The 23,165-nt window shown below is 44.2% G+C and overlaps 1 protein-coding gene across 2 annotated transcripts in view; it reads right to left on the bottom strand.

Moving 5' to 3' along the window:
• Positions 1-22,940, bottom strand: part of EGFR (epidermal growth factor receptor) — a 168,895-nt gene extending 145,955 nt beyond the window's left edge. Inside the window, exon 1 of one of the 2 annotated variants that reach the window (XM_054815212.1) lies at positions 22,461-22,940. In XM_054815212.1, coding sequence (XP_054671187.1) covers positions 22,461-22,563 — 103 coding nt within the window. In that variant the 5' untranslated portion in view covers positions 22,564-22,940. The remainder of the gene's footprint in view (positions 1-22,460) is intronic. The other variant, XM_054815210.1, reaches the window with a different exon arrangement.
• Positions 22,941-23,165: the final 225 nt, after the last annotated feature.

Raw genomic sequence — 23,165 nt, 5'->3', positions numbered from 1 at the left:
GCCAAGTGTTTGCTAGAAGCTACTAACAAACATGTGTGTGTGTGTCAGTATGTGCGTGTAACTCCACAGCTCCTTTCTCCACCCCCATATACAGTGCAGGGAATCTGCTAATACTTAAATGGTGGGGAAGGTCAAGGATTTATTGTGGGAAAGCTAACAGTAATTTTGCTGCCTCTCTGGAATACTGCAAACAGCCAAATTGCACAGCTTAAGAAGAAAAATAAAAGTTACCCTTTAATTTAGGACTTTAAAGAAACCGTAGCTCTACTGGTCTTAGAATGAACTACTCGAGGGTACAGAGCCACTGTATGTTTCCATAAACCAAGGGCAGCAAGTTATTCCGTCATAAGCAAAGCTTCTTCTACAAAACGTGAAAAAAAGCTTTCCAAAGGTAGAACCGGGACTTCGGAAACCTCCTTGGTTACAGGTCTGCCAAAACCCAAATAACCTTCCCCGCCTTTCCTAAGGATTCCTTCAACTTTCCCTAGTGCTCCTCCAAAGAAGAGGCATGCAAACACTTTGGGGAGAGGCAGGCACATCTCCTGAAGACACCGCACAGCACTGCGCTTGATCTGGAAGTATGGCTTCCCTGAACACCGTGAGGGGTGAACAAAGAGAGATTTTGCAGGAGAGATTTGCTGTCTACACAAGCACCCATTTGCCTTTGGTTACACGCACACAACTTTGGGGAACACCCAAATGCTGCAACCGTTAAATGCCCCAAAAAGCGGACTGATGTATCTAAACATGTATTCAATTTCTTGGCTGCAGGGCAGCATCTTGAAAGATGTTGTCTGACGCCCCCAGGCTGGGCCCAGGAGGAGAACAGCTCTCGGTCTTCGCTTTTGGGAGTACTTTTTTCCATGGAAGAAGGCAGCTAGTGGGAAAGACTCCCTGCGCTCAGGAGCGGCTGCGTATTGCAACACCCTTGTTCGGCAGAGGAGCCTGCGGCATCCCTGCAGCTGTCCTGGGCAGCGGCCAGGGGCTCTCGCTGAAGGTGCTTCATCCCGTGTCCAAGTCTTTTACGAGTCCCAGACTTGCATAAGAGGACCGATGCCAAGTTCAGTATGTTCTTGGTTTTACCACCTGCCTTTTTAAATTAATTTAATTTCATTCATAGTGGGATGAGAGACTATGAATAGCAAGGTGCGAAAGCTTCACTTGGTTTTGTTCATGTTCCTTGGTGTTTAAGCTGGAGATGTTCACCCAACAGCCCAAGGCCTCAGTCGGTGCCAGTGGGGTGATACAGACATTTGTCTGGTAGGAGCAGGAGACTAAAAGCATTGAAGTGCCAATCCCATGTAAAAAGCGTGGAGCATCTGGCCTGTGCAGTACTCTCCTGTGTTAAACTGCTGCTAAGTGCCATAAAAAGTGAGCGTCCCTACGTACTTCATCCCAAAGCCTCCAGCAATTTGTTCCATTACCAAAGCTCAAAGCAGCTACTTTTCCCATCAGTTGCATTTTTTACCTCTGTGTGCCACTTTTTCATTTGCCACAGATACTCAGAAATCAGGTACTTAGCGTTTTTTGCTCTACCTACCCTCAAGCCAAATGACAAAAAGCCCACTACAGAAAAAGTCAAGGGGGAAGACTGAGTGTTAGGGCCTCCCTGTGTTTCCTTCTCAGACCTCACCACAAGCAGACCTTCTGCCGACTGGGTTCACCAAAGAAAATATTCAATGCTACCTAGGTCCCAGGCCCAAGGGATTTTCCTATGCATCATACAAATTTCTCATCCAACTAGCAACTTCTCTTCTTGCCATGATGATCAGGAAAGTCAGTTAACAAGCATCCACCAAATTTCGGAAGAAACCCTGAGGTATGAACCAGCTAGGTTTTGATGGCATATGACCACGTGCCCCATCCAAACAGCTCGATCTTAACCAGCACAGGAAATGGAGCGGACAAACTGTGCCAGCAGTTGAAAGGTTTTCTAAAAATCACTGAGGAAGAAAAAAAAATCCATTGCCAGCCTGCACAGTAGCATCAATACTGACAGAAAGCAAGCACTTGGTTTCAAAGGGGTCATTAAGCCTTTAACTATCCACTTAACATGAATGCCACTAGCAATACTGGTCAAGTCAATGTTTGTGCATGATTACACTTCAAATTTAGATGGGAAGCTGTTGTACATAACATGATCTGTGGAGACTTGTTTCTCTTTCTAATAGATTTAAATTGCCGATAAAACGGTACCCAGGACACAGATGCAAAACAAAGCTCAAAGAATAAACATTTTCTTGACCGTTTGTTTTCAAGACGCTGTGAAGATCCAAGGGAATTTTGTCTTGCCTGTCCGATGCAAGTAGTTTAAAAAAAATCAATAAAAAATAAATTAAAATTATGAGGAGGAAGTGCCTTTTGAATCAAATCACGTGAGGGACAGCTGTCACATGGCACTCTTCTCCACTCCTCGCCCCAAAGAAAAGGGCCGCAGGTACAAATACCCTGTGCCCATATAACTGCGGGCAATGAATTAACCGGTCTCTGCTGCCTGGGGAGAGAGCAAACCCAAACCCGTCAGCTATAAGCTGCTCTTCCTTCCTACGGAGCTTCGGTCCAGGGGTGCAGATCAGCCCTGCGTGCCTTCAGCCACCTGAAAACTTCTGGCAAGGGCAATGGGCAAGTGGCTGGGCAAAGGCATACGCCTATCTTCCTTGGGAGAAAATAAAGCAAACACAACACGCCCAAGATTGGCGTTGGGTTTCTTTGCCAGGGAGAAGTCTCCACCCCCATTCTTCAGGGCTCCATCCGGCAACTTTGCAAGTATCCTTGTTACACATTAATTAAGGGGAAAAGTTGTTAGCACCTTTAGCAGGCTTCCCAGATATTGCAGGGCTAGTTTTTGCTTACAAACCCCTTTTGCCTTCAGAAATCACGTAAGATCTGCAAACCAGCTATAGTCCTGAGATTTTGCCAATGTAGAAAAATACTAATTTCTCTTTTGATGCAAATAAGGTATGAACTCTTAAGCCTCTATGGGATCAAACACTTTTAAAAAAGAAAGCAAGAAAGGAGATGTAAATATCCCACCTGTTATCCTGGCATGCTGCAGAAAGTAGTGTCACTTCAAAACAAGCAAACAAAAAAAAAAAAAAACCCCACAAAAAAAACACCCTCCCAAACACCCAAAATAGAACCCACTGATCCACGCAGGTGCCCCATAAATATCCGCTTCAAACCTTTACCCATAGCTGAATTTGGACTGCAGCAAAAATCTAATTTATATTCAGCAGAAGAATTGCTGCTAATGCTGCAGAAAACCACAGTGCAGATTAATTCTCAATATTAACGAAAGCAGAATATCCCAAAGCTGTTAACTAACAAACATGCTGCACTGGCTAATGACAGTTTGTAGACAACATGTAGTTCAAAGTTTAATAGATATTTCCCCCCCGCTTTTTGCTTTCTATTGCTCCATAACTTACAAACCCTGACAGACTTTGCAAGGAAATGCTATTGATGGATAAATTAAGAGGAGCCTAAGAAAGAGGTTATGCAAACCCTCACCTAAGCCGAGTTTTAACACGGTGAATCACGCCTAACCCAAACACAACCTCCCAGCTTATAAAGAAGACTCCAACCACTCCAGCCACCAAGCCCGGGGCCGAAGAACGAACACAGCAGCCGGGCCAGCACGCGAGGCAGCGAGCGGTGCCGGGAACTGCGAGCGGGCAGAGCCCTTCTTCCCCAACACCCCTGGAGATGGGCTCCCATGGGGGCTCCTCCCACCCAGCGGCAGCCCCCCCACAGTGCTTGGCCCCGGCTGGTGCCTACGGGCTCCTTGGAAAGTCAGAGGCAATTAACAATGCACACATTTCCTGAAACCACCGGATTTCGTGGTAATTTCCACACACGGACACACAGATGCTTTTTAAGACCCCAGCATTTACATCTTACTGTGGCTTCACCCGCTTTTTGTTTTATGGCTTAAGTAAATGCCTGGGGGGGGGGAAAAAGTAATTTCTTTAGCCCATGTGCCCTGTATCAAAGCATGTAACTTCTTGATTACATACAGTTACTTGGGGTTGGGGGCAGGGCAGATTTTAGACCATATCAAATCTATATAACAGTGCAGACAGTTATAATACACAGATCCTGACTTTATAATCCTCTTTTGCTTATCATCTCATGGGAAATCCATTATTCTGATCTCTATACAGTAAGTCCAACCCACACAAACAAAACCAAAACCAACCCCCACTTCTGCCCAAAATCCAGAGCCTGCTGAAGATTTGATACTTGAATTCAGGTAATTTTAGCTCCTCCTTGCTGTATTGTTTTCTCAGCCATACTTCTTCCAGCGCTTATTCTGAGACACTAAACCAAAATCCCCTGCTTTACCTGAAAGAGATTAATTATGATTTCCATGCACAATGCTTTATTGCAGTTATACAGTGGTCTGAAATAAATACCCAAAACATCAAAAAGTAATTTAAAAAGTACTGCATGGGACTTCTCTACAAGGGCTTGGATTCATAAAGTATACAAATTTTATTTATTTTTTTTTTCCCCCACAAGCCCTTTGCGCCAGGCAGCACAGACTGGGAGCAAACCCAAAAGACTTGCACCCCTACTTTTGAACACTGCTTTCCTGGCTGTAAACGCAGGTCTACTTTCAGTGCTTCAGCAGGGCTGTGAAGGTTTCCCCGAGGGCAGAATGTGACCTCATGTTTTCATACCACTGTTCTGCAGATCCTTACATTCCCCCCTGCTTCCATACCTGCGCACATAAAGGTACTGTTAGCTTTAGATAACAGCTGCCTGGGCAGCTGCCTGCTGCACAGGTAAATGTTTGCTATTCCTCCCTATAAATGAAACTATGCTATCAAACTAAAGACTTTTTACACGACTTTCAGAAGCTTCTGGTGTTTATACATAGCTAAAGCAAGCTCTCCTTAGCAAACCACATCGCATACAATCAAGGAAACACAGCAAGGGAACACATGCATTTTAAACAAGAAGCATCAAATATTATAAATAAATTTGGTGCAATGAGATACAGAGCCTACGAAATAACCTTCTGAGCCTTGGGAAGCTTCCTCCCCCTGACATCAGTCACTTGCTTTCACTTTGTGCATAGGTTGTGCGTTATGGCGAAAGCGTCATCCTCAGATATCAACCCTAGCTACCACTACATCCTTGCAGCGAGGCCCTGAACTTCACGTACTGGAATAATCATCTCACTGCCTTTAATTTTGAATTTGAAAATAGACTGTCCCCTCAATGTCTCTGTGAGCAGACGACCAAATAAATTCCCTGCCTGGTTAAACCACTATGAACAGGGAACCCAGTTACTCTGCCACTGGGAACAGATAAACAGTCATCAGACTTCTAAGCTTTTCTGTGTCTCCGTCTCCAAAAGCATTTTTAATATACATCTAGAGCAGCTTTTTAAAAATCCTGCTAGTGCTGGAAAGCATTCCTCACGTAACATCGAGTTTATCATCAGAGGTGGTGATTAATTAGAAATCAGGCAGACAGAGGTTGCATTTTTAAAGGTATATGTACATTTCTGAGATAAATCACTGCCTGCCTAATTATTGGTGTACTGCATTCAAAACACTGAATGCAAACAACAAAAGGTCTCTTAAAAATTCTACTTTTGACTACAATGACTTTTTTTGTTATGTTTCAGGCAAATTATCATACACGTTACATGTCCGAGCACCTTCGCTAAAAACCTACTCATTTAATACAGTACTGCAATACCCATGGAAAATGTTTCATGCACTGGAGCCGCCTGGCATATTAGTACCAGAACTAAACTGAGTTACTGAGGAGACTTCTCGGGGACCACCTTGCTCAGCTTTCCTTTTCCTTTGGGTAGCACCGCAATGATGCCCCACGCAAAGTTTCCAGTCCCAGGATACAGCCACTGTCACTGCCTTTAGCTCAGTGAGCTTCAAAGTGCTTTTGGCATTTGTTGGAACAAAATGTACTGAGGCTGTCGGATGGTTATTGAGTATAAACCTGCTCCACCATCCTAAGTACAAGTCGCAATAAAGATACTTATCAAGGGAGAGTATCTGTGAAGACCACAATGGGATTACAAAGAAGGAATATCAGCACAAGCGCTGGAGTTTATACCACAGTGAGGGTGTAAAAAGTAGAGGTTCAGAAATTGTCCAAAAGTGATCTTTAAGTGTTCGTGCCTACCTTACTCAGTCTAGGAGGGGAAAGAGTCAGCTGCCTTCCAACCCAACACAGCTTTCACACAAAACGTGAATTTTCACAGGCATTTTAACGGCACCCGGGCTTCACCAGGGCTTGGGTTCAGCTCTGAACATCCAGCTACAGCAGATGAGACAAACTTCTGCAATGCTCCCTCCTATGTCATCCACCAACTAAGTAAGGACCTTCATGTGAGAGGGAGAGAAAGGATGCGAGCCCCAGCGCTGCCTGTCCTTAGGTGGATCGTCAGGACCAGCCCCAGAGCAAACCAGGGAAAGCACAGTAACCCTGCAGGAGCTGAGACACCACTAAAGAGCTGCTCCCTCCAGCCCCGCGCATCGTTTATCTCACAACCAGCAATAGAGCTCAACTGGTAAATGTTAGTAGAGGAGAATGAAATTCAGGCTGCAAAGCACAGGACTCATTTTTACACAGTTTTGGATTAGCATCTATGCAGATTTTTGTCCATATGGTGATTTCAAAACACTTTCAAAGACTAAAGATGCTGTCCAGAAATTCCTGTCAAGAAGAAAAGGGACCAGTATACACGCATAGCTTTTTTCTGGTTTTTATTTCAAGAATTAGAAAACCGCATTTGTGCTTTTATTTTATGCAATCTGATGAAAACAGTAGCTGTGGCAAAAGAGTCAAGAGAACAGCAATCAATAATAATCTTGCAAACACAGTGCTACTGAGAGTAGTAAGTAATTCCTCATAATCCCAAGTATGCTTTTTCTAAGCCCACAGTTTTATTAATACACAGATACTCAGCTCTTTCTAAGAGTTGATAAGGATTAAGAATACAAAGAAATGTAGTAAATTCATTAGCATAGAAGGTCTTCCTATACCACAGTGTCTTAAAAAGAAAACTCCTAAATAGGATATTGACCTTACACAACTAGGTTTTGAATGATAAGGTACAGTCTTACTGAGTCCAGACTAGCTTAAAACCTTTCCAGGTCTTTCCTAGGTCTCTTGCCTCCCCTACAACAATTATATTTTATGGTACAGAAACATTTATAATGTACCACTCTAAGGTTTAATAGACAGCAAAACATCATTATAGGCACACACCTCAACACTGTTTCCTTGCTATCAAATAGAAGTGATGCACAAATGTAATATGAAACTTTGTCCAAAATTCACACCCATAAATCAAAACTTCTGATACTCATGACTTCCATTTCAATCATCCTCAGCAGCTCATTGTTGAGAAATGCCAAGTATCTGCCCTCGCCAGTCACACCCTACAAAAGTGTCGCCACTTGAGCCTCTCAAAACCATCACTCCTTTGAATGATATAATTTTTGTGCCCTGTAAAACAAGGCTCTTGAATCTGTACAAACTCTAGGCCCACACACAACTCCAGTGATCTCAAACGGATTGCACGTAGACTTGAAACAACGCATCTGCCAAAGCAGCTTGCTGAATCAGAGCTATTGCTAATTATTTCCATTAACCACTTTTCGCAACTTCCGAACAAACTCATGCCCTCCTTTGACTGCAGCATTCAGCAAGTGTTAAGTCCCTACTCTCACTTTAGTTACATGCACTTTAAAAATCTGTCTAATGTACTTTTATAAGTGCTACATAGACAGGAGCTGCTTCAGTACCGGGTGGTATAGCAGTTGCTGTGGTAACACCATTTTTTTTCCTTAAGTATAAAGCAAGAGTGTCAGAGGCCTCTATAAACTAAGAATTGCACATTAACCTATCGTCTCAGGGCTATAGTAAATAATTCATTTTATTTCAGAGGGAGGGAGATACGTATATACATACAAACATGCTTCTTTGCAAGAGTTTTGGGTCCAACACATCCAGTGTGCAGGTGAAATACCACTCAATTCAATGAAGTTCATTCCAGCAAGTTTAGAGATATTTGCTTTTTGCTAAACCATCAGACCATCACTTTGGCTGGCAAAAACCAGTGCTGAAGCCGCACGACTTTACATGGCCTAAAGAATTCACCTATCTTAATCCCATCCAACAATGTATCTAGAAACATTCTTTTAGGAAAAGAAAGTGGAAGGACAATTACCAGAACACATACTTACTAGACTTACTTTTAAGCATACCCAGTCAAAAGACTTATTTCAAGTTACAACACTGACACCACAATACCTTGTGATGTGATTATAATTTATAATACCTTCTGTTTCAAGAGAATTACTTTTTGGCGTAGCCTTCATGTAACACAGTGTGATATTCTACATCAGTTTTTCCCTTTAAACTAGATGAGAAGAGTTTTCTTAGGCAAATAAAGTCATAAAAAAACCTGATCCTGCAGTCCTGGCAGGCAAAATATCCATAGACTTCAAAGGAATATTATTGCCTAAGGTTTGCTGGATTGAGCCTCAATAGAAAATGCGTGTCCCTGCTGCAGCGTTACTGTAATTGAGAAGCAAGAGTTCCAGATTTTCTTCTTTCTTCTCCAGCTCTCCCTAATTTTACCTTTTCCATAAACTCCCCTGCATGCAGCTGCAGTGCTTTTCTCCAAAGTTGCACGTTCTGAAGCTGAGGAGCCTGACTCAATTTGAGGTCCTCCTTGAATTCCACTTTACCACTTGCTGCCAAATACATCAGGAAGGTGGAGATGGAGCAAGCAATTTTACCACAGCTAGTGGGCCAGTCAAGATCATTAGTTTAAGGATTACATTTTTACGGGGTAAAGTGCTCCTGAAGCTGCACAGGTGGAGATTGGAGAATATATTCCCCCAGGATACATTCCTACCTCTACCGCCACCCCCTAAAGTAAATTAAGCAAATGAAAGTGGGCATGTGGCAAATCTAGGAGGACAGACTCTGTCTATTTAGCAACAGGTACATTTCTGTTCCCCTCCTCCCTAGAGTATAAAAATGAAACTCCACCTACAGGTAGGTAAGACAGCTCCTCCTTCGCACCGCATGCTGCAGAGGTGGAAAGTCCACGTTCAACTCTTCATTACGCTTTGTATTATCAATGCCACTGCATTAGGTATGCTGAATATCACCAACAATATCAGAGCCGGAGCATTTCACCGCTTGACTAAACTAACGACATATAGAGTATTTTCCCGCTCTCATCACTGTATTATCAGTGCAGTCGAACAGCTACATTGCTTAATGCCCTGTTAAATACTCTGTGCTATTTATTTTCTTGCAAGAGAACTTCCGTCTCTTCCCGCTTTGGATTATAGCCCATTTTGCCTCACATTGGTTAAATAACAAATTATCAGTCAAAATCGCATGGAAGGGATGAAGGGGGGAAGAAGGAAAGTTAGGAAGTCAGTAGCTGTAACCATACATTGACATAGCTTGTAAGTTATGGACAAAATTTAAGTGCTTCTGCATTTTTTTAGAATAGCATATTAAAGTATATGAAATATGCTTTTTCAATGTTCACATTCCAATAACTGTTATGCAAAAAAAAAAAAACCCAACCATAAAGAAAACTAACAACAAAATAGAACTATAGTTGACTTTTTAGCTATTTTTCAATTTCAGACAAAACCCACAATGCTATTTCCCATTTCTGCTGACCTAGCGAGCGCTTGGCAGAGGTAATGAAAAGGCACCTATTCTCCACACCCCGGACCACTACTTCAGGTGTAAACCTACCCCGGCCCAACCCAGGTGAGAGAGCTCTCGGCAGTTACAGCAATTGTGGATCTGACCCGTTAATTGTCATTATTTATTGGGGGTTTTTTTGAGTTATTACACCTTCAGAGTGAAAGTCTTATTTTATATAATTACATAAACACAATTGATGGTAGCAATTTATTCCAGGGGCTGAAGACGTTCATTTGCAATCTAACAATGGAGGGAATTATTGCTGACAATTTAACAAAAGCTTTTATCAAAGTTTATGGGCCATTAAGCCCAACAGTGCGATTACCAGTACGATACCATCATTCTCAATAGTTCAGTGTTGGCCCAGAACAATCCATTTTCTAATCCTGTCTATTATAACTGGTCTGTTTACTCATAAGTCATATGTTTGCTATTTCTGAAATGATCCAAGTCTTTGAAACAGTATTTGAGTTTAATTCACAGACAGGATCCAATTGGTACCATATTAAACCAAGAGAAAATAGCCTGAGTCCCTTTCAGGTGCCCACAACTAATTCAGATTTTTCTCTTCATATAATGAAATACAAAATACAGATGTTACCTGAACATACAAACACACATGTATTAAATTCCATGATACACAGAGGCAGCTTTGAGAAACAGGCAATACAATAAAAAAGGAAATATTTCTCTCTAAAATCTCAAAGAATTCAGTTCTTGACCTGAGTTTGGCATTGGCACCTTCCATGTGCTATGCTATCAGGAATTAATTTGGTTCACAGTGACTAATGACCAGACACAAAAGAAACAGAAAAAGTGTTAATTAGCTATTTTTACTCTTAATTCACTGAATACTATGCACTCATTGATGCAAAACGGACTGCTGCCCTTCAAATCAAGACGACCCTCATTTAGAAAAAGGGTCTGTTCTTCCTTTCTTGCGCTTGACAAATCTTTTAAGTGTCGGGGAAAATTATCCACACATACTGATGGGAGCATCTTACACACTGATGAACACAAACTTCCATGGTGCTGGATTAGTTCATCTACCATAGAAAACTGTGATAAAGTGATGCTGCCTAGGGGATCTGCCTCATTAAGGAGGGAAAGAGAGAACAAGAGCAGCTCTGAAATAATAAAATCATTAACAAGAGCACCTTGCAGAGCTTATTAGGTAGGAAACAGACTGACAATGCCATTGCTCAACACTTAATTACTTTTTGAAAACCAGATGGAAATGAGACAGCGTTTCAATGATAATCCTTTCAAATCCCAAACAAAAAGAAAAATATCAAATGGATCCAGTAATTGGACATATATCCTAACACAGACGTTTTAAGAAATGATCAGATCCTACCAGATAACTGAAGATGCTGAAGTTTTGACTTCACCTCCTACTGCAGATATCCTCATTGCAAGTGGTCAAATTAGAAATTATAAATGGAAGGGACCACATTTTTCCTTTTACACCAAATAAAGACTGCTGCAACTCAACTACTTTTCCTCCTTTCCAGATACGTGGAAGCCAAGTACACAACAAACATGACTTGCATGTTTCCCTTTCCAGATCTGCAGTGAAATACTTATCCTTGCTCCCACTCCCAGAGACTGAACTTCTGCCATTAATTTTGAGGAAGCGATAATGGCATCAACATCTGCCTAGATGCTACAACCACGACAATAAAGGCAAATCATGGAGCTGATACCACCTTGCAAGCCCCGTGCACTTCATTCAGTCTACTGCACAAAGACACCAGCTCAATTCTAATGTTGCCTTTTCTCTGCTACACGAGTGAAACTTCAAATGGAAGGCTGTTCTCTGTCCCCAACGTGTGCAAGTACACAAGGACCAGCTAGAGAGGTTTTCATTAGAAAGCCAAACACTAAATGGTCCATTTGTATGAGCGATCAATGCCCCGTCAGCTACTGTGCCTCAGTAAGGACAATCTCACTGCGAGCGATCGGATACCAGTCAAAATCCGAATACTGAACCTGAAGAGGGAAAGACACTCTTCATGGGCATAATTCATCTTCTGCTCACAGTACCGCAGGTCTCCATTGAAAAGACCTGGATCAGTACCTGAGGGAGGGGAGATGTGGCTGTTACTAGGTTTTCTGACAGCTTGTTTTTCAGGGAGTGACTTCTCTCCCTTAGTCTGGCTCTGAAAACAAAGTCACACTTCCACCACTTCCCAGCTCTCGGCAAACACCAAGGATCCCATGTCCTACATACTGCTCTGCGGTGCAAAACCCATGTTCATGTGGAGACCTAACAGCTTCAATTATGGTCTAGCTCTGACAAAGCTTCCAGAGTCAGGATTTTGCCGACTAACACTTCTGTTTCCAAAAAATTGGTTTGTTTTGTTCTGGTTTCATCATTTTTTTGCTTGGGTTTTCTGTTTGTTTCTAGGAAGGGGGGTGTAGGCATGGCCTCGGTGCAAAACTAGTCTGAAAAGCAGCACAAAAAATTGAATCCTGTTCAACAAGTGAGAATGTCAAGTTTCCATTCATGAGAAAATAAGCTGCAATAAAAATGGAGAGGAAAAAACACTCTACACACGTAACAGCTTTTGACTAAAGGCCTTTTCTGTTCAGTGGTTCCCAACATCATGCCAACCAGTGATGGACTCTCACTCAAAGACTTGAGGACATCTCCCCCTGCTTTATTTAAGGGGGGGGGGGGGGGAGGTTTCCTTGTCTGCACGTGCCCAGGGGATGATCTGTGTACCTTCAGATTTAATGCATTAGAAGCAAGCTTGTCAAACATTAGTCATATCTGTTCTTACCACAGCTTTCCTTTCCCAATAATTAAAGGGAATGAAGAAGGATTTTTTTTTTTCTTTTTCCCCCAGCTTCCAAAGTCATAGTTTGTACAAAGTTCACCACCAATGCCTTCAGGTAGGAGAACCAGTAACTTCCACTTCCAGAAGAAACTGTGATCACATATGCAAACCAGTATTTTTGTCTGGCACTGAAAATCTGGTATCTTCATTATTTTGAAAGGCTGTTTTATCAAATAGGTATCCCCAGTTTCTTACAGATCTTTTATGTTATATTGAGTGAAAAAGTTGGAAAGAAACACGATACCAAAATTTTCTCCCAAATAAAACAGATGATCATCTGGCCAGTAGGTCCCCAAATCTTATCTATTCTCCATGTCCCCACAGTGCACCATCAGCCAGAGCTGCTTATTGCCTTTGACAGCTCAGGGTGTATTTTCTTAAATTAATCAACGCTCCTTTGTACATGGTATAACCAGTTATGACAGAGTAGTAAAGTGACCATATTTTTTCTTTCACAACACCAAAACCACATAGGCTTTTTCAATTGCATAATACAGCTACTTAAAATTAAGACAAACTACCAAATAACATTAGGAAACAGAGGCCAAGACGACCTTTTCTTCCCTGTCTTCTACACCGAATTACAGTGCTGTCGTCACAAGTCCAAACCCAACAGCAGAAGTTGGAGGTGAACCGTGAAACGCGTCCCCTTGGAAACACCAGCGATAACGTGCAATCCATGAGCACATCTGAGAAAAGCAGTTTTCTGCATCTCTGGTTATGGCACATCCATTGGAGTTGATGGTCCAGGAAGACATGAAGGAAAGCTAAGACTGCAGCAAATTGCAAATGTTTGGGAAGCACCTGCTTATGAATTACCCACTACGATTAAAGAAAACGGAGGTGCACTTGGCAAGGTGACTCCTTTTCCCTGTTAAGTATCTGCTTGTGGAAAATTAATAAGAAAACATAAGTGTTGAAGATACAGCACAATGCCACCTGTACAAAACAAATGTGTATCTCATTTTAATGTAAGCTTTGGTTAAGTGGCTTGTGTTGAAATGCCACCTAGCATTCCAAGTGTAACCCAACTTAATCATATCTATTGAAAACCACATAATAAATAACATGAAATATGCAGCATGCCATCCTAATTGCCGAGGTTGTCTCATTTACTAGAAGTCATTTATTTATTCAAATGACTTGAACTACGTGATTCAATCTGAATCATGGGAACTAGTTACTGATTTGTGCAAACAGCCTCTCACTTCTTTGCTAAAGGCATTGTTGAAATAACTGATCCAACTGCTAAAACAAGCTTCTTCCTTGAACCCTGCCTCCTTCCTTAGTCTTACCTCTCGAGTGAACTTCAGAAAACAAGATTGTTGTACAAAACCATTTTGAACATGAGAATTTTATTTTTTAAAACAAACCTCAATTAATTACGTGCAATGAAAAAATGATATTTCCGAGATGACAGAATTGCTTAGCAATAGGGAACTGCACATGCAGTCATAATTGCACTTTGCAGAATTTAAGTACACAGCTCAAGAAGAAATGTTTACCGCCTCAGACGTGAATCAAATTTGACTTTCAGAAGTGCACGTATGTCTCTTGGATCTTAACAGGGCGTGTGAATACATATCCACAGGTAGAAGCAGCTATAGTCTTTTTGGTTTGTTTTTTTGGCATTTTTTGTTTTGTTTTGCTTAATTTAGGCCCTGCAAAATATGAAAACTGCCATCACAACTGTGCTGCAGCTATGTAGAAAGCATAATTTAGGAAACAATTCAGACTTTACATCTGCTTACAGCCAACCTTGATTTGCAGCTACTGCCTCACGCCGCTGTTATTCCAGGAGGTGCTGGGGCTCCCCCCTGGGCAGCGGAGCAAGGGGCCGGGCATGCTGAGCCCTACTGCAGGTGGAGAACGAGCACGCTCCGGTCGCAAGGAGCCAAGCTAGATGCATGCCACCGTAGGTCACCTCATCCTGGGCTCTGGCCAGCCTCCATCAAGGGACATGTCCACGGGGAAGGACACACAGAAAGGCCTTCAGGAAAGAGGGGAATGATGCTCTGCACGAGACATCACTTCAAGGCTTCTGAATAAGCTGTTGGTTACCTTCAACTCCAGGCAGTGTTTAGCATTGGCTTGGGCATGGGGCGAGAGGCCAAAATCCTAGCAGGCAACTTCACCAGCGGCCAGCTGTGTTGCCTCAGGCAACCATTCAAAGCCTCCGTGGCTCTGGACAGGCAAAATAATACTTTTCCCCAGCTAGAAGAAGTGTTGCGCGAGCTCATAGTGCCCCAGTGCCAAGAGCAGCTAATTTCCAGGGCTCTTCTGGTTATCTTCATATTTACTGTTGAATCTGGTGACGGGAAGGCAGGGATCGTGCCACCGCATTTTGATTACCAAACGCACACAAACCCCGTTCCCACAAACTGATAATTTTCTTCTTGTAAAAGCCAGAGCTAAAATACTACTATCCTGTCATCAAGACTGCTGGTTTATATCTTCCCCTCCTTCCTTCCACATTTTCCCCAGGAAACATCCTGCCTGACGCGGTCCCCGCCGACTCGCCCAGCCTTGCTGGCCCCCATGCCCCAGGAGGAGCCGTCTACCCTGGCAGAGCAGTTCTGGTAAAACCGCCTTTGCTGGTCCTACCTTATTTATTTTTTTTTGTTTTGTTTTGTTTTGTTTGGGATGGAGGGGGCTGGCAAACCCACTGCTTTTCCAGGGAGCCAGAGGGTACACCTGGGGAGGCTACCCACCCTTCGCGCAGCACCTTTGCAAGGTAAAGGAACCACAGAGCAGTAACCACTAGACGGAGAAGGCGGCTTTTAACCCACACAGCAGCACTGCCGGCCCTTGGGGCATTGCTACTGCTCAGCATTGCTACTGCTCGGCAGCTTTCACCCCGTCTGCCCAAAGCCCCAGCCTGCCTGCTTGTGCACCTCCAGCCAGGAGGTTGCGAGCCTCCAGCTCCTCCTCCAGCCAGAGGTTAGCCAGAGGTATGGTGAAGGCACCAAACATATGTAGGCCAGGGAGGTAATGGACACCAAGCTTTTTATTTTTTTTTAATTACTTATTTATATATATTTTAAAATTTCGTTATTTTTATTTCATTATTATTATTTTGTTTGATGAAAATGGAAAAAAAGTGATCACAAACATTTTGGACTGCATTTATCTCTCTACTTAACGTTCACCCAGATCGGAGCGGAGCTATTTATATGTATATAAATGACAGTTTACCCCACCCCCAAAACCTTAAGTTTTTCAGAGGGAGGAAGAAGCGAACTGAAGTTAGTTCATTAATTTGAGCCAAACTCAGCAAACACGCCTTGGCCAGAAAAATGAGTGGGAGGGAGGCATAAGAAAATCAAGTGGTGTTCTAGTATTTTCAAAATAAACCTGCAAATTTTCATTTCAAACAGCATTTCATTTTCCTTCTTACCTAACTTAAAAGAAAAGAAATGGTCTCAAGTCAAATTTAGTCTACCAGATTATCTTAAACTAGGGGGGGGTTTATTGGTGTTTTGTTGTTGGGTTGTTGTTTTTCTTCCCTTCACTAGAACCACCCTGACATATTTGTTTCAGTTTGACTGGAAGTTAATCTTTTTTTCCAGGGTTTTTTTTTTTTTCCCTTCAACCACTGAAACAAACAAAACCCACCCCTGATTTGATGCACCTTAATAGTACGACATGCATGCGAACACGTAGATGTTTACTTTCATGTACACAGATGTGCTGGGCAGGAGAAGGCACGCTGGCAGGAGGAGGAACCTTGCATAGACCTGTCAACAGGCAAAACTCATTTTGCATTAAAACTTCAAAACGAAAGCTCACACGCCTTTACAGGCTATATAAATCCAGCGCTGCTCTCTCCTAGTAATGCCTTCTGTTCTTTAAAAAAAATTTTTTTAAAGGTGCAGTGTGGTAACAAGTGTACTTCTTAGCTCAACGGCCAACCCACACGGCCTCCTCTTTTCACTATGGTCATCAGAAAGTTCTCCTGTTCAAACGCACAATCTCACAAGTGGGTTTCTCACACTTCTTCCCTGTGAGCATCCCTCAGTAACATTATTAAGCACAGGGAGCACAAGACCCACACCTAAATATTCTCCCTATAAGACAAACTACGAAGGCATGTCACAGTTCTTAATAAATAACAATCTTGTTTCAGCAGGAATAGACGTTTATTTTGGTACAACTTCTCTGTACAGAGGAGTATTTTTTTTTTCACATTTCTTTTAGGAATGACTTCTGCTGCACATATTCATGCCAAATGTTCTATAACTATTTCTGAAGAAAAAAAAAAATACACTATTACTCAATACTGTTAGGTCAGCAGAATTCAGCCCTGAAAAAGAAGTATTACAGTCCTGTTTGCTGTAATTGGAAGCCAAGAAGTAGCACATCAAAAACCAGAATGGGCAGGAACGATACTGGATCTCATACTGCACCTACTAATAAAGCGTTCCTGGAAGCAAAGGGGCACAGGAGAAGGTCAAATCGATATGTGTTTAACAGGGTCAGCGTGTACTGCTCCGAGCTGAACAACTGTCAGAGTCCACAAAACATCAACCTGTGGATTCCCGCACTGCATACCATTAACTCCTGGCAAAAAAAAAAAAAAAAAATTCACCTGAACACTTTCTACCCCCACCTACACAACGCTGATAAATCCGTAGCGCTGGCTCCCCACATCCTCACGCGTTTCACGAGCTCTCCAGAACCAACAGGTATGAACAGCAGTGGTCCTCGGGAGCAGAGGACTTCTGAAGAGTCGGATCCAAGGCAGCTTTTCCATCAGCCTCATTCAAAGGATGCATCCCAGAGGTGAGGGCCCATCTGCTCATCCTTGGTCATTATCCCCGCTCTCCTGCTGTACCCCTTAGCTCCATGAAGCAGCAGCTCCCGCTCAGTCATCGACCCCAACACAGGAGCTGGCTGAAGCGCTGCTTAGGCCCCAGAGAGGCAAATTCTGCACTAACTTTGCCAGCCGCACTGAGGGCAAGACGTGTTGCTCAAGCTAAGCTCGAGGCGAGAGCAAGGCAGGTGACTATCCCCTCACAGCAGTAACTGCTGCTTCAGCGTTCATCAGAGGCTACGCACCTTCTACAACTGCTACAGAGCAAATCCGGGAAATGAAAAACGAGAATACGCCTTCCACTGAGGAGGAAATAAAAGCTCCGCTGCCTTTCCTAATAACTTTCCCTTTCTGCAAAATCCTAGCTGGATTAAGTGCGATTCCTGTGCCAGCTGAGCCCCGACTGACAGAATTGCATTTTTCCCTAGTAGGTGTGCAATGAGAGCAGTATAGCGGAATGGGGTTTTGAGAAATTATAAACACAAATAGAAGATGCCTAATGCAATTCACACATTTCTAAAATAACAATTGCTCTAGCTAGCAGGTCATCTTTTTACAGAATAAGATCTCGCCCCCATTTTGAGTAGTCTAAATTAAAAAGGTTTCTCAGCTGGGTCACCCCACCAAGTGCTCCTATTTTAGACCATCCAGAGGATGCTTTTGTGGGTACAGGCAATCCTGGGTCCCCAATAAAGTCCTCCAAGTCAAAGCACTTATCTGACAGTACAATCACGTTTGCATCACACAAGCACTTTTGGAGTACAGATCCGAGTCTAACTCGAGATTTAACACAAGTTCTCGTACCTGTAAACACCAACACTTATAACATAACATGCTGACAACTAATTTCAAATGTACGTTAGTTCTTTCTGGGATACTCCACTCACAAACGCAGGGCAACTGTACCCCCGATGCACACACATGCTTGGACTAATCCAGAAGTTTGTGGCAATATCAACAGTTTCTACGCAAAACCATTGCATGTCATCCTCCCTAAAATTAAGTAAACCTTTCACTAGACTTGTTTCTGAAGAGCTATTAAGCAACGACAGATTGTGCTCAAGGAAGATAAGGACACCTTCTGAAGGAACTGGTTTGGCTAGTCAGCTATCTTGCTGCTAAAGCTAGCATATCCCGGTGATTTCAGTGATACATGGATCCCCGAATGCAAAAGTCAGCCCTGAGGACCATAATGGCATTGTGTGACACTCCCTCAAAGTCTCTCTCTATAAATTAACAAATAAATTACAACGGACTACTCTGATTGTAAAGTCTCCAGGGCATTGATCTTGATTTCTTATTTATCTGCAAATCTCTTAATATGCTCTTGATGCAAGAAGTAACACATTTGTATTTACTGCTATCACTTCTGTGTGTAGTTTGTTCACCACGCACACACACTTTTCTGAGAGGTCATCTCTTTTGTGACATTTTACACATAGTCACCCTATTTTGCAGGCTGCTCGAATTAAGGGGATGACTGCTGGCACTTTACCTTCCCTTCCCTGCTCATCAGAAATTGCCCTTTATCATGGGAAGATTTGGATTTTGTTCTTAATTATTCACACATTGAAGCACTGGAGTAAGAGCCACTCTATAGTCAAGACTACTTATCTAACTACATTATTTCACCAAATTGGATTGTATCAGTATCTAAATTCCCGTATGTCTAATTGCATTAACTGCCAAGGCTGCACAGATTTCTTTTAGTTTCCAAATCCAAAAAAGTTCAGTCATTTATCAAGGAGAAAAAAAAAAAAAGGGTGCATAGGCAAGACCTTAAATAATAAACAAATACCTACACATACACATACGCTCCTGTCTCCGCACAAATACAGGAATGACACAAGAGAGTAGCAGCAACCCGGGTACTGTAACAGGAGCATGAGACATCCTTCACCTGCGACCGAGTGCCTGGCACCAGGCAGGCAGAGGACACTGCCGACTCCTCAGCCAAGCTGCGGATGCGCGGGCACCTGCCCGCTTCTGGGAGGCCCCCGGGCTCGCTCCCACGACAGCCCCTACCAGCAGGCACATTTCACAGGGATCCCCCCCCGCGAGATCCCATGGAGCAGTGGCCAGGTTACACCAGAGGGCATCTGAAAAGGCACTGGATGCCTGTGCATAACCAACCAAGCCCTACACAATCCACAAAGATTAGTCTACTTGTATACATCTGTCACAAGTAAGTATGGAATGATACACAGTGCAGAAACTACAAGACAATGTAAAGGGCAGCAACACATAATAGCAGTACACGCGTAGCCCACAAGTAAACACTGTATAGGATATTAGATGGAGCTTTTTCATTTCACGTGAAAATGAATACTTCCACATCCTTAAGGAACTTAGTCTTACATGGCTTTCTGGAAAACAAAGGAAAACTATCAGGTACAGACAGCCATCGCAGCCAACTTCTGCAGCCACCAAGATGCCCAGCATGCTTGCATGCACGCTCCCAACGCTGAGCAGCACGCTCCCATCCCACAATGGCTGCAGCTACAGATCAAAACTAGTGATATAAAACCAATATATAACAACAAAAAGCAGTTTGCTTAACTGTAGTGCTGTCATGGAGCACTGACACACAAAACAGATATGGGTCAAATGCATCCTGTGTATGTGGTGTGCCTGCTGTCACAGGTATTTCTCTCAGGTACCACCAAGCAGGCCGTCCAGGGTACATTACAAGAAATCCGGATTAGTCCCACTGTGGCTAATCTGGGTCAACATCAGAGCAAGACGATGGAGACAGAGGTGGGTATCAATCCCTGTGAGTGTACTTCGGTTTCCAGCAATGCCATTTGGTTCTGAATATGCACAATTAGGGGGTTTTTTTGTATCTTATTGACTACATTGTTCTAACTAAACCAGTCTTCTCTCATCCATATTCAAAGAACTCATTCTAAAATTTTGAGAAAGGACACAATTGTATTTAAATTTCCATTCAAACATTACATTAATCAGATTTTATAGGTTGATTCTGATATTCTTTTAACAAAAACAACATTTGCCCAGGAACTCTTTTTTTTTTTTTTAAACATGTCCTCTTTTTGCTAATATACAAATCAGGTTGAAATTTTTAAAAGTGTAATTTCATATGCAGTTTGAACTTCTAAAATCCACAGAATTCAGCCTTAAAACTCAAGAGTGTGTTGCATATTACGGCACATTTACTGCCAGAATTACTCCGAATTCTGATACTGGGTCCTGTCACTTGACCGAGGCAGGTTCTCAACATACACCGATGCTCTGTTACCTGTTGGACCTGTCACTTCAAACCAGTACCTCACAATTCTCAAATGCTGCTTCATTTTGTACCCAGACTTACATTCTTGTTTATCCTCAAGTATGGGGAGAAACTAATAAAGACCAATCAACCAATTCACACTTCCTGAAGAAATTCTTCAACCTTCACCTCTGCCACTGAGGCTCCAGCTCTCCTCAGAGGAACAGTTACTTGCTGACAGAACATACTGAGAATAATCTGCTGGGTTTATCACTTAGCTGTTGATTATTAAGTAATCCTCAAATAACTGGCACCTTCCTAAATTTATGAGACACAGAATTAAACAGTATAAACAAGGTATTTCTCCTCACACTTTATATATTCTACAGGGCATGTGCACCTGAGACTACATCTCAAAAGACTTTTAACACAAGCACAGCAGATGGAGTCACCTTGCTTCTCATCATTTTCAAAGGGTGAGGGGGGGGGGGGGGGGGGGGGAAAGAAAAAGAAAACCAGGAAAGAAAAACTGCCCATGTTACATCAACAACAGGTAGGAACTTGATTTCTGGAACAAGAGAATCTCTCCACTTTTTGAAGGTTGTGCAACTAGTTCTTTTGGACGGGGTGTTTCTCCCTTTCAGGGCAGTTTTACTGTTCACAGTCACGAAAGACTAACTCAGATGCTTTAAGCCATACATCACTCCTTCTAAAAACTGTTAGTTCTCTTCTCCTGCTTTTTCTTTACAAAGAAAGAATGACAGAGAAAAAAAAAAAAAAAGCCAAACCAAAACACCCAAATCTGCATTTTTTTTTTCCCTGGCTGGCAGATTTCCAAGATAAAGAAGACTGCACTCTGCCTGGAACAGCAGCCGGGGCCTGCTCTCCAAACTCACAAAAGAGACCACCACACACAGAGAAAAAGCGACGGATCTGACCAGCCAGAAACGTTTTCTCACTCTCTAAACCAGTTTCTCAAAAAAAAAAAAAAAACCAAACCCCAAAACCACCAACCCAAAACCACCGGCACCGGCAGACAACCCGAGCCGGAGGCGCCCGCTCCGCGCCGTTCCCACGCACCGCCGTGCCGGGCGGTCACTGCCAGGGGTGACAGCGCCGGCACAGTCGGGACAACGGCTTCTTCATGCTGGGTCACGCAGGGATAAATCGCTCCTCTTTTCAATAACCGGGGAACCAGAACCCACATGAAGAAGTTTCCCCTCTTTCCGCGTCCCCCCGCCCCCTTCCCAGGTGTGTACTTTTTTTTTAATTTTTTTTTTTTTTGTAACACCACAAGCGGAGGTGTCCGGGTCAGGGCGACAGACCGGTGTTACTGGAGCGGCGCTTACTCGGGAGCTACGCGGCTTTTCCCCGCCGCTCTCCGCGCCGCCACCGCGGTGGTGCCGGCAGCGGCGGTGCGGGACGGGGGCGGCCGCCGCGGGGCTGAGCCCGCTGCCCGGCCGGGGAGAGCGCTCCGGGGAGCGATTGGGCAACGCGGGAACGGTGGGAAAGAAGAAAAAGATACACGAAAGGAGAGAAGCACAACCGATGTGTTAAGGCATATTCCCTTTTATTTCCTCCACCCCCACAAAAGAAAATAAGCCTAGAATCAGGAAGTCAGAGCTCCGCGATCGCTACTATAGGTTTGGTTTCGTTCCCTTTTCTCCTCTTTCCCTGTTTTGTTTTTGTTGTTGTTGTTGTTGTTGGTTTTTAAGGACAGTAGTATTTGGGACTTTCCCTTCGCCGCTCCCCACGGCAGGCCGCGGCGCGGGGCCGTCCGCAGCCCCGGCTCCCGCGGTCCCACGGGACGCAGCCGGCAAAGCGGCGGCGGGCCCCCCGGGCCCCCCCTTACCTTTCTTTTCCTCCACGGCGGAGCAGAGAACGACGCACCCCAGGAGCAGCACCAGGACAGCGGCCCCGCGGGGCCCGGCGGCGAGGGGGCTGCGGCCGCCCATGCTGCGGGACCGCCGCTCCCTCGGAGGGGTTGGGGAGGTCTGATGGGACGGACGCACGGAGGTTTCAGCGGAGCCGGTCCTCTGCTCTTCTCCCGCGGCCACGATCAGCTCCTCTCCGCCGCTCTGCCCTGCGAGGCTCCGCGCAGCATGCTGGAGGGCGGCCGTCGAGGGCTGCGCGCACACGTGCGTGCCCCGCTGCGGGCGGGCTGCTGCTGCTGCCTTCCTCCTCCTCCTCCTCCTCCCTCTGCTCCTCCTGCTGCAGGCGGCGGCGGGTGCGCAGGGGCTTGCGGAGCGGCTGGAGCCGGCTGCGGGATGGGGCGCGCCCGGCTGCGCTCTCCGCCCGGCCGCGGAGCGCAGGGGCTCCCTCTGGGGACGCTGAGGAGGAGGAGGATTGGGCGGGAGCAAGGAAGAGGAGGGAGGAGAAAGCCGTGGAGCCTTCCCCGCCCAGGTGGGGAAGCGGCAGACCTGCCACCTGTCCCGGGATGTAGGGTGAGAGGAGAGATGGGTGGGGAGAGGGTAGTTTAGCCGCCCCTCCTTGCTCGGAGGGTGAGGGGGATGTCCTGCGTCTCGGTGGCTTCTGTCTGGCAGCTGCCAAAGGCACG

Source organism: Grus americana, chromosome 2 (assembly GCF_028858705.1).
Source record: "Grus americana isolate bGruAme1 chromosome 2, bGruAme1.mat, whole genome shotgun sequence".
In the NCBI taxonomy this organism is placed as follows: Eukaryota; Metazoa; Chordata; class Aves; order Gruiformes; family Gruidae; genus Grus; species Grus americana.
Note: the sequence above shows the minus strand (reverse complement) of the source record. Positions and strands in the feature narration are given on the sequence as shown.